Source organism: Lactuca serriola, chromosome 9, assembly GCF_051521515.1.
Source record: "Lactuca serriola cultivar US96UC23 chromosome 9, Lser_US96UC23_V15, whole genome shotgun sequence".
Classification (NCBI taxonomy): Eukaryota; Viridiplantae; Streptophyta; class Magnoliopsida; order Asterales; family Asteraceae; genus Lactuca; species Lactuca serriola.
Window position 1 is genome coordinate 4,368,687 of NC_136416.1, and position 11,641 is coordinate 4,380,327.

General features: G+C 41.8%; 1 protein-coding gene and 1 non-coding gene across 10 annotated transcripts in view; both read left to right on the forward strand.

Annotated features, from left to right (window-relative positions):
• LOC145073067 (beta-glucosidase 11-like) overlaps positions 1-11,641 on the forward strand; it is a 45,026-nt gene that overhangs the window by 10,158 nt on the left and 23,227 nt on the right. For 2 of the 9 annotated variants that reach the window (XM_079019611.1, XM_079019618.1), the window contains one exon: positions 2,597-2,664. The exons of 6 other annotated variants lie outside the window; for them this stretch is intronic. In XM_079019611.1, coding sequence (XP_078875737.1) covers positions 2,597-2,664 — 68 coding nt within the window. Of the gene's footprint in view, positions 1-2,596; positions 2,665-2,955; positions 3,105-11,641 lie in introns of those variants that run through there. One more of the 9 variants, XM_079019612.1, reaches the window with a different exon arrangement.
• Positions 11,133-11,239, forward strand: LOC145077326 (small nucleolar RNA R71). Its single transcript, XR_013693108.1, has one exon. It is a non-coding gene; the product is annotated as a small nucleolar RNA R71 (small nucleolar RNA).

Consider the following 11,641-nt stretch of genomic DNA (forward strand, 5'->3'; position numbering starts at 1 on the left):
TCGGCATTACCAACCTTGGACTCTATGATTGCCAGAGCTAGGGAGAGGGAGATCGATCTGGAGCACATTGCGAAGAGGAAGTCAGATCAGACATTCATGTTGGAGGGTCCTGGGAAGAGACCCAAGACTTCAGATCAACGATTAGTGGGTCGGCAGGGCCGAAGTCAGTGCAGCACGTGCGGGAAACCGCACGAGGGAGTGTGTCGTTCCAGGGGTTCCGGCTGCTACAAGTGTGGCAGTGATGGTCACGTCAGCAGGGACTGCCCACGGGGGGCAAGCCCATTATATTTTCATTGCAATCAGGTGGGCCACAAGAGGACTGACTGACCGACGATGAGGGGAGGAGCAGGGAGTGCGCCTGCCCCAACGACTATGAGGTTTACGCATGGGCGAGAGGTTAGTGCCTTGCAGTGACAGATGCGGAAGATCTGGATTACAGCAAGGAATGTTGCAGTTACATATCTATGACTATTTTCATTCCTATGAGAATTAGGGAAGTTTTTACCCTGGACTCAGGCGATTTTATGTATGATTTGTCTCTCTGCTTGTATTTGGATTGTATTTTGGAATTGTCATATGCCAATTGCATACCAGGAGCTATTAGTAGCTAGTGTAGGTCATCTTTCACTTCGGGTTCGAAGTGTCCAGTATCATCTCGGTTACGGTTGAAAATGGTTCGGGAGTGGTCAGCCACCATCATCAGGGTTTGATGGTTCTAATTTGGACGTTCGGGATGGCTTTCAGAAGCATCAAGGAAAGTGGCTTATCACCAAGGAGTCTGTGCCCAGTTATTCGGACTATAAGGACAGTAGTCAGAGCTTAGGGGATTTTTTTTAGCATCAGGGATGCGGGAGGTGTTCATCTAGTATTTGGTAATCATACGGTAGTTGGAGTGGGCTAGAGACGGATCGCTAGCAGGGATAGGGCGATGGTGGTTATCATGCCTATCGTGTAAGGAAGGAAGGAATGGAAATCTTCGGGTTTTCGCAGGCAGTAAAGACTTAGCTGAGGCTAAGTGGGGAAGAAACAATCAGGTTATGGGAGTAGAAGGGGTTTTGAAACTAGGTTAAGTTTCGCTCTCCTGTTAGGAAGAAAGACGGCTCAGGTGACTGTATGATTGGAGGATAGTGTAAATTGGAAGTTGGGAAGAACTTGCCAATTGTGAGACCTCATTCTCGAAATTTCTGGTCGCGAATTACATAGGAATCGGTTGGGAGTTCCATTTGGGACATGAGTACCACTTGGGAGTACTCGATTGTGCTGTATGATCAACTATGGGTTAGTCGTAGCATCCACTAGCAGCTAGTCGGTGTGGAAAGGTGTTGTCAGACTACCGGATGGCCGTAGCATTCACCAGTGGCTAAATAGTAAGAGAAGTATATTAAGACTGCAGTGTGGTCCGTAGCAATCGTATGTGAGGTGTAACAGCCCGGATTTCCAGGTATCTTTTATTCATATATTTTTGGTGTTTTGTGAAGGGACTCGGCGAGTTGGAGCTCAAACTCGCCGAGTAGGATCGCGGTTCTGGACGCGGGTTCGCGCCTGGACTCGGCGAGTCCAAGGAATGGACTCGGCGAGTCCGCGCTGTTTAATGAAACCCTCATTTCTCGGTCCTAAGCCCTATTTAAAGGACCTTATGGCCCTTCATTGTGGCTACCTTGACCTTGAGAGCACCTAAACAGCTGAGGGTTCTTGTGAGTAAGATAAGAGGCCATTATTCACCAATTTTGTGTGTATTTGCAAGAAAGGAAGGGGAAAATCAAGCTAGGAGAGTTGGGGAGCTTGGATCTACTTCCATTTCGTCAGAGGAAGCTTCTTGAGGTATCATTCAGAGCTTATTCTCGTATTTTTGTTGATATGGTCAAATCTAGGGTTTCTTCATGCCTTGTTTGCCTTGTATTTGGAGTGTGAGAGGTCCCATGGGGATATGGTACCTAGATCTGGACCTTAGCAGGTCCAGAGAGTCCCAAATGCCATGCTTTATGTCCTTCCTTTTGGTTTGGAGACTTAGGTTGCCATCTTAGAGGTCATTTCTTCAAAAGGAGCCTTGTAGGTGTTGCATGGTAGCCAAGACTGTGACTTTACGTGATGAATGAGCTTGGGAGGGCCAGATCTATGAGTTAATGGAGCGGATCTGACCTCATAAGCGGGATTGAGTTGATGCATGGCATGGACTCGCCGAGTCCGAAGAACAGACTCGGCGAGTAGCATAAAGATTGTCCTTAACCACTCAGCGAGTGGTCTTGCCAAGTTAAGGGTTGACTCAGTGAGTCAGGGAGAGTTAGAGAGGGTTGACAGGTGGACTGAGTCGAGCTGGAACTCGCCGAGTTGTTCTTGAGACTCGGCGAGTTGAGTCGTGGTGGCCCCGCGATTCATGCCAGGTGGGACTCGTCGAGTTGGGGGTGTACTCGACGTGTCAGGAGAGGATTCTAGGGAGTCAGTGAACACGTATAGACTCGCCGAGTCGCCCTAGTGCACTCGCCGAGTCCGGTCAAAGTTAACTGTTGATTGTTGACCAGAGTTGACCAGTGTTGACTTGATAGGGGTAGTCAACCTTAGTGGTAAAAGTGTTAATTAGAGATATATGATGTTATAGGAGGATTGTAGCTCGGAGGATCAAGCACGAGTGATTTCCAGGATTCGCGAGTTATCGAGATATACGAGGTGAGTCTTCTCACTATACTTTACCTTGAGTAGGTAATCAGAGTATGTGACAGAGTATTTGTATGCTATATGTATGTTATGTGTTGTACTGCATTATTTCTATGTGATTTATGCTGTGCATGTTTATAGAGTTGGAACCGGAAGGTTCCCAGAGTTAGAACCAGTAGGTTCACAGAGTAGGGTCTACGGACCCACAGAGTTATAGCCTCGAGTGGATAATATGTGTTATGTGTGGTATATTGGGGAACTCACTAAGCTTTGTGCTTACAGTGTTAGTGTTGTTTGTTTCAGGTACTAGTGATGACCGTGGGAAGGTGCCGACTTGATCTGTACACACGCATGAGATTTTTATGATATGTGATCTTGGGATTTTGTATGATATGGATTGGAGTTTTAAACTTGATGTTTTATGAAAATTAAATGAAAATGTTTTTATATTATGCGAAAAATTATTTTGAAATTTATGGTGTTACAATTTGGTATCAGAGCCTTGGTTTGAGGGATTCGAGTACACCTTCGGGCGTATTTGAACTCAAACTGAGGATTTGAGAAGTATTTTCAAAAAGTGTAAAAGATTTTGGAAAAAAACGCAGAGCAGAGTGTGTGTACGATCGGTCCGCGCCCGAACGGTGATTTCCTAAAATACCCTCATGTTATGTGATATTGATATTGATATGATGTATTCGCATGCTAGAGTAGGCTAGGTATTCCTATTAGGACTAGAGTGGCCTGATTTGTGATGCCTTAGCCTAGGAAGAGGTGAGCTGCTATGAGATGCTTGAGAGTGAGTAGGTAGCAGCGAAGGGCTTATGAGAGATCTTTTATAGAGTGGCCTATGCATGATAGAGTACTTGGAATTTGGGACCCGAAGAGGAGGACTTGGGGTGTATTCTGATACGGTGCGGACAGTAGTATTGGGCCCGTACTACTGAAAGCACCGGAGCGGTGTACAACCCAAGTAAGAATCTTTGGAATACCAAAGATCAAGGAGGGATGAGTTGTCGAGTGTGAGTGATGTGTGCAAACTCACTTAGTTTTAAACCTACTTTTAATTATCAAATAACACACAAAAGGCAGTGAACCTATCAATTGTGGTATAGCTAAATAAGCAGGGTATCGATCACAGGGAACGACAAATTAAAACTAAAAACTAATTTTATCTAAGTTAATTAATAAGTAGGGGTTTTCTCTAGTTTTACAAGACTAGAAACTTACTAACTATTACTTAATTTAAGAACTAGAAAATAAAGACTTAACTAGATTCAATAATTGGAAAGGAACTTCTGTTTAGTTCAACTTGGTTGACTCTATGGTTGATTTCAAGGTAATGGTGCAATGGATTAATTCTTTCGTTGGTTACCGATTCAAGTGATTAGATTCGTATTCACTACCCTAATCCTTAGCAAATAAACTAACTTAAACAGTGGCCAATTGTCTAATTTAATTCAATTCACTAGATTAATTATTCGGGTTAAGTTAGACTTGCAATAGTTAACTAAATTATTCTTTTAATCAACTTCTTGTTTGATGGTCATCTTACAAGCTTGCACATGGATTTACTTAATTTTCTTATTAATTCTAGTTTCATATTCATTAATCCTAGACATATATAGCATAGTGATCACATAGCATATGAGGTTAATAATTAATAGATGTTCATGCTAATCAATTATCTTCCTATTAACAGAAAATTAATTATTATTCACACACAAGGTTCTTTAGTAAGCTAAAATAACAAAATTCACCAACTTGGAATTAATCCTACCAATCAATCAAACCATATTGTCAACTTTGTATCCCCAAACAGAAGTCTAAAAGTTTTAGCTCATAATTGAAGTAAATAACAACAAACAAACAAACAAAGTCAAATTTCTTAACCATAATGATAAAACAAAAGAATAAGTGGAATGATGAAATTTTGCCTCAATTACTCTCCGGAATTGAATTCTAGCTTCTTTCGTCGTCTTCTAGGGTTTCCCTGGCTTCTCAATCGTAGCAAAGCACTTCTGAATCGTTCCAGAACTCCTCCCCATCGATCTGTGGAGTTATCTATAAATATCCGAATCGACTCGTCGAGTCAGGTGGTGACTCGTCGAGTCCCTTTCACATTCCCCGTATTGTGATAACTCTCTGGGATCCCGAATCATTATCTTCTCGATTCTTCGATTGGACTCGCCGAGTAGCCGATCAGACTCGCCGAGTCAGTGCCATTTTTAGTGTTTTTCTTCTTTATTTCATTCTCGATCTTCTAACTGTTTCTCCCGCTTCCTTTCGCTTCCGAGCTTCATCTTTGGACTGAAAATATAATTTAAACACTTTTAAGTATCTTTTGTCCATAATATGCAATAATTTGGCTAATAAATGAATAATAATGTATACTTAATATGAACCAATTATGCACATATCAAAATACCCCACACTTGACTTTTGCTTGCCCCCAAGCAAAACTGAAGTTTAAACATATTAGAATCACATATTACAACTCCAATCTAACCCAGCCATTATGCCAAGACCGCAACGCATGCATTTGTGTCTAAAATTTTTCCTAAAGATCTCCCATACTCCAAATACTCACAATCCTCATAAACACTTGCCCACTCATCCCGAACTATGCTCATTTTATGCAACCCTCCCAATCTAACCCAGCCACTATGGAGCTCTTTTGGAATTCTTCACTTCCTTTAATAATTTGATCTTTGATCTCTTTGAATTCACCACCTTTATTGTTTGATTTTCGGTATCTTCAACTTCTTGGATTTTCGGAATTTTGATCTTTTGATCTTCACTTTGATTGCTCCAAAATTCTTACACTTCTCTTGTAATTCTCTCTCTCTCTCTCTCTCTCTCTCTCTCTCTCTCTTTTAACATGTACCTCTCTTTTTTCACTCAAATCCCTACATGCTTAAGCAGGGGCGCTCAATTTCAACCTTTATTGGCTAAAGATAACAATCTTCCTGGATACATTTCAGGTTTAGGCTGCTAAACATATTGCATCCCTCGGGCTGAGCAGGGTCGTGTTTTTGTCCCATGATTTCACTGGAATAAGGAAGCCACAAATGCACTAGAACGTATATAGGCTCAACTAAACATTTGGGTCTTCATGCAATTATCAACACAATTCTATCATGGAATCCTAATTACTTTTACCAAAATTTTCTAAATTAAATCCTAAGTAATACTTTTGGTATGCAAATTTTTTAAAATTAGCCTAAATTAAGATTCTAAGTTTTCTATTTTATGTGACCAACCCCCTACCCCACACTTATTTTATGCAATGCCCTCATTGCATATTATGCATGATAAAAACATAAAAAGAAAATAAAGAGGGAATTGGAACAAACTCCCATGGGATAGCAGTCGATAGATTGATCACTTCCTTTTCAGCTCCAATTCAATTGACTTTAGACATGGGAACAGCTCATCCATGCCTTGGGTGTCAATTCTCGTGTGGGTAGCTCCAAATACGCGGAAAACAGTATAAGATCTTCAAAAAAATTAATATGGAAAGAATAGATAGTCAAGTGGTACTCTAATCAGCATCAAATTCGCAGCCCCTTCGACATGAAACCAAACGACTCGTCGAGTATATACATGACTCATCGAGTTACTTCGGGAAATCTTCGGATTTTTGAGAATTAAGGATGACTCGTCGAGTCAGTTTAATGCACTCGACGAGTTGGTCACTGAATGAAAATATTAGCATTCTGCATCTGATCCAGCTTCCAATAAACTCTCTATACTTTCTATTCACTTCTAGACTCCCTTGCCAACATCTCTAAGGACCGGACTCAATACTTTAACTCTAACGCTCATTCTTTGTTGACTCTCTTTCTCACTTTGATTCTATGATTCTAAACCCTTTTGAAGTTAGCACTCCGAATTCAATTCTGAAAAATTGTCAAAGCATTCAAACATCAAATAAACATCAAAAGCAAGTTCTAAAAAACATTAAACAAACCAAATAAAAACAAACACAAATAAAAAAATTGAAAATTGTTCAATAAAAATGCCAAGAACTCAATCCTCCTCCTCCTCATCATCATCATCTAGCCCTGCTCCACTTCCTCTCGCACCACTTCTTCTTGCACTTATCACCTCTTCCCATGATGGAATTATGGAAAGTTACCACCATCAATGTGCGGAATGTTAAAGTGGTCGAAAAGTCGTATATGTGATTGGTTGCTAAAATTCAAGCTCCGCGCCATCTGATCTTGTAGCCGCCTCATCTCTACATTGTACCAATCCGTTGGTACTTCTTCGTTGTCAACCGGAATCACCGGCGGCTCTTCCTCCACATCCCGCTCTCTTCTCGAACGAACCCTCCTCCCTGGTGCTTCAGGACCAACAACCGGATCATCATTCGGGATGACATAATGGCCACCACCATAGTCTTCAATAATCCTCGCTCTCCGGAAAAGAATTGGATTGAATGGAGGTGTAGGGATCATCGTCATGAAGTTCCATGCACCGCGGTTCATCAACCCGAATGAGTTGGCTAACCGGGTGACAAACATCCCACCGTTGATTCGAGAAGTTTTGCGATCCTTGACCGCACCCTCCGAGAGATATGAAGCTAGACACCAAGGAATATTGCAAAAAACGTCGGGTGTAATAATGCTCCACAAATAGAAGACATCAAGGTTAGACACCTTGTCATCATCTTTCCTTTGGTTGATGGTGGATGAAATGAGACGATGGATGAGGCGGTGTGTTGGGGATCGAATGCTCCCTTCCTGTGCCGACTTCGGAATATAGACCTTGTTACCAATTGTATTCCACCAGCCCACGCTCGTAACTCCTTCGGGAAACACCATATGGGTTTGTGCTAAAAAGGCCCGAAAGATGGGTGTTGAGACCAAGGGCTGATCATAAACCCCTAGTCGACAGGCAAGATCCACCACAGAGCATTGATGAAATTCTCCCCCAAGGCAGAAACTAAAGCTTGACGGGTGATAAGCATCCACTCCCCCGGTGAAAGATACCGTGGAGAAGAACTCCAAACACAGCTCCAAATAAACCGGCTCTTGAATACGGAAGACCCGGCTCCACCCGTCATAAATCATTGTTTCGCCTTCATGACGAAACTCCTTTACAAGATAAGGAGCTAACTCCCCCTCATAGCGTACACTCTGCAACCAATCCCAATCTATCCAGTTGGGCACATAGATCTCTTTCTTCTTGATGTCAACCAACTTCTTCTTCCACTTCCGCAATGTTGAAGCAGACTCGATTTGTGGGGAATTTAACCAAGGAAAGTCCCCTTGGTGGCCACTGGAACTTTGCCCCCTTCTGAACATGATTTCTGCAAAACAAAGACACAAAACCCAGAAACACAGAATATAATTAAAAAAACGTCTCACATATGTTTCCCGACTCGACTCGTCAAGTCCACGTATGACTCGGCGAGTCACACGAACTGCACGAGTCAGTCGGCGGGTCGATGGAAATTGGACCATGAAACCTGGAAATTTCGTCAAGGGTTTTGTCTAGGCACATATTATTAAGGTATTAAGGCCAGAATAAGCATTCAAAACAACATAATTCATGAAAAATCAAAACCCTAGAAATTTACTACTTTTCAAAAACGGGTTTTCTCATGCAATTTCTAGCATAGATGGCCTTATAATCATGTTCTTAATAGAAAACAAGAAGAAATTCATTACCTTTTGAGATGGTACTTGAAAGATTTGAAGAAAAATTGAAGAACAAAGATGAATGCTTGAGAGAGAGATGAGAGAGAGGCGCACGGCGAGTGTATGTGTGAAAAGAAAACTGATTCATTAGGGTTAAAACCCTAGTTACCGGTTGTAAAAGTAATTTCAAAATTATTTTTTTCTGTAAATAATACCGACTCGTCGAGTCGGGGTCAGACTCGGCGAGTCTGGTCGCGATGTCAAACTTTTCTGAAATCCATATACACTCGTCGAGTCGTGGTAAGACTCGGCGAGTCTTTTGCAAAAATTCATAAAAAATTTTCATTTATCTAAAAAAAATCATTTCACCCCACACTTAGCCCATGCATACTCTCAAGCAGACATGTCCGACAAATTGGAGAATTAACAATCTAAAAACGAAGGAAAAATTTCAAACAAAACTAAAAAGTAGAAGAAAGCAAACTCTAAATAACGGGTTGCCTCCCGCCAAACGCTTCTTTTTAAGGAGTCGTTAGCTGGACTCCTTCCCGTCTACGTCTCGTCATCTTCCAGCATCGGGAATGCACGCCTAGTCTTTTGTGGTTTGTACTTTGTTTTGTAACCGTGAATCTTCTTCTTGTAAGCCCTTTTCAATGCATCTCTTTTCTTTTTCACAGCATCATCCTCAGCTGCTTGGGCTTCCCTTTTCCTCTTTTTCTTCTTCCCCCATTCTTTTTCACCTTCTCTTGCACCTCCTTCTCTTTAAATTTAATTACTTCATATTTCGTGATGGTTCGTGCTTTAGGTTTAGTAGTGAATGGTTGATCAGCTTCCATCCTCCTTTCCTTTGTCTCTTCATCCTTTCCTGTGCTCAACCCATCTTCAAACGGAATCGTATCGAGACATGCTACATCGGCGTATTGAACTTTCATCCCCATTCCTCCTTCTGCTGTTTGTTCTTCTAAAGAATCATGAATAATATCTAAATCCAAGGTGTGTGAAGAACTAGTAACAAACAGATCTAAGTCGGCCAAGTCTTTGTCAATTTCGACTGGACTCGTCGAGTCCATTAAAATGACTCGGCGAATCTGATCGGGTTCCATTAATTCTCGGGTGTTTTCTGAGTTGGCTCCTTCCAGTAGCTTTTCTAACTCCTCTAAGTCCTTGTTAACATCTCCATCTTTTTCAGAGTGTATCAAAAACTTGGTTGGATCTTCTTTTAGCAAAAGTTCAAGCTCTTTTTGTAATATCTCATCATCCAATTGGATAAATGAGATGTCTTCATTCTTTTCCTCTTCTTGCTTGGCCTCTGGAATAACTTTAAACATTACATACTCATCACCCACCCTTAATGTCAATGTAGACTCACATATATCAATTAAAGCACACGCGGTGTTCAAGAATGATCTCCCCAAAATAATTGGAATTTTGGGGTCTTCTTCCATATCAACAACCACGAAGTCTACTGGGAAAATAAACTTGTCAACTTTTATAAGGAGATCCTCACAAACTCCTTGTGGATGAATTATCGTCTTGTCCGCAAAATGGATTTTCATATTCACCGGCCTTGGTTCTGGTAAATTCAACTTCTTAAAGAATGAAAGAGGCATCAGATTGATGCTTCTCTCGAATCAGCTAATGCTCGGGTGAAAACTTCATTACCAAATTGGCACGGAATCACAATATTTCCTGGATCACCCTTCTTTTCAGGTAGCTCATTCATCAATATTTCCGCGACTTCAGCTAAATCTTTCCTAGCAGCAAAAAGGCCCTTAAGCAAGTTGAAGTACTTAGGTGTTTGGAGCATTGTTTCCACAAATGGCACATTAACTTGTAAAGCATTAACATGCTTCATGAAGGTTCTATATGCTTCTACTTTTTCTGCAGGCATGGCTTTGGTTGGGTATGACAGAGGAGGATTATAAGGCTTCAAAGAACTGACAGTTTTCTTATTTACGCATGGACTCGTCGAGTCCAATAGAGTGACTCGGCGAGTCGGATTGGGTTTTGCTGGGTCCGATTCTTCTACCTTTTCTGCCTTCTTCTTGGAGATTCTCAGTGCTTCTGTAAATGTTTCTTCACTGCTGGAGGTTATTACATTTACATTCTCCATTCTTGGATTGGGTTCGGTGTTACTTGGAAGTTGACCCGGTCTTCTATCATTCACTTGATGCGCAAGCTGCCCCAGCTGTTTCTCAATGTTGAGAATTGATGCTTGCTGATTCCTTAGCATGTTTCTGGTCTCGTGTATGGCAGCATCGTGATCATTGTGTCTTTTTTCGGACGCGGCTATGAATCTAGTGAATAACTCTTCTAAATCGGCTTTTTTTTTCTACCGGTTCTTCCTTTTGGTATAGTCCCCTCTCCTTCTGCTTGTATTTCTCCTCCTTTGCCTTCTTATACTCTTTGTATGGTAGCCATTCTATCTTAGGTTTCCGCTAATTTTCATCATATCGATCGCCACTTGAATAGAAGACATGAGCTCTCTTATTTCCATTCTCATCCAAATCACAATCCTTTGTGAGATGGGGCCCTCTACAATTTTCGCATCCTACCCTAATAGCATGGATTGTTTGATCCATTTTTGTCATTCTTCGATCTAGACTATCAAGCTTAGCTATCACTGCCGCCATGCTATCATTTGCTGCGTTCACTACCCCCCGACTTATTTCGTTTCTCGGATTGTGGTATTCTCTAGAGTGCTTAGAGAATTCTTCAATTAATTCTTTAATTACCGGGGGCGCCTTCTTTGTGAGCGGGCCTTGAGAATCAAACAATTGCCTTGTGGTGACATTGATTCCATCATAGAAGATGGAGACCTCTTGTTGGCTATTAAGGTCATGGTGTGGGCAATTTCTAAGTAGGCTCTTGTACCTTTCCCAAGCTTCATAAAGAGATTCTCCGGGTTGTTGCTCGAAGTTTGCAATGGTTTTCTTTAGCTTGGCTATCTTGGAGGGCGGGCAGAAGTGGTCTATGAACTCTTCTTTCATCTTGGCCCATGTGGTGACCGATCCGGGAGGAAGTGACTTTAACCAATCTTTTGCAGCTCCTTTAAATGTGACAGGAAGCATGCGAAGAAGCTGGGTCTCGCGTGGAACATTCGGTACGTTGAAGTAATCGGCCACATCATTCACCTCGTCCAAGTGCTTATAAGCGTCTTCGTGATCCTTCCCGTAAAAAGGAATCTCCTTGAGTTGGGCGAGAATATGGCCTTTTAGTTCGAAAGTAGCGGTCGCGGGAATTGCGGGTTGCACAAGTCCCGACCCGGTGTCATCACGCATCCTTTTCTTCCATTCCCCCATGGGGACTTCATCAATGTTAGCCATTGTGATAGCTAACTCTTC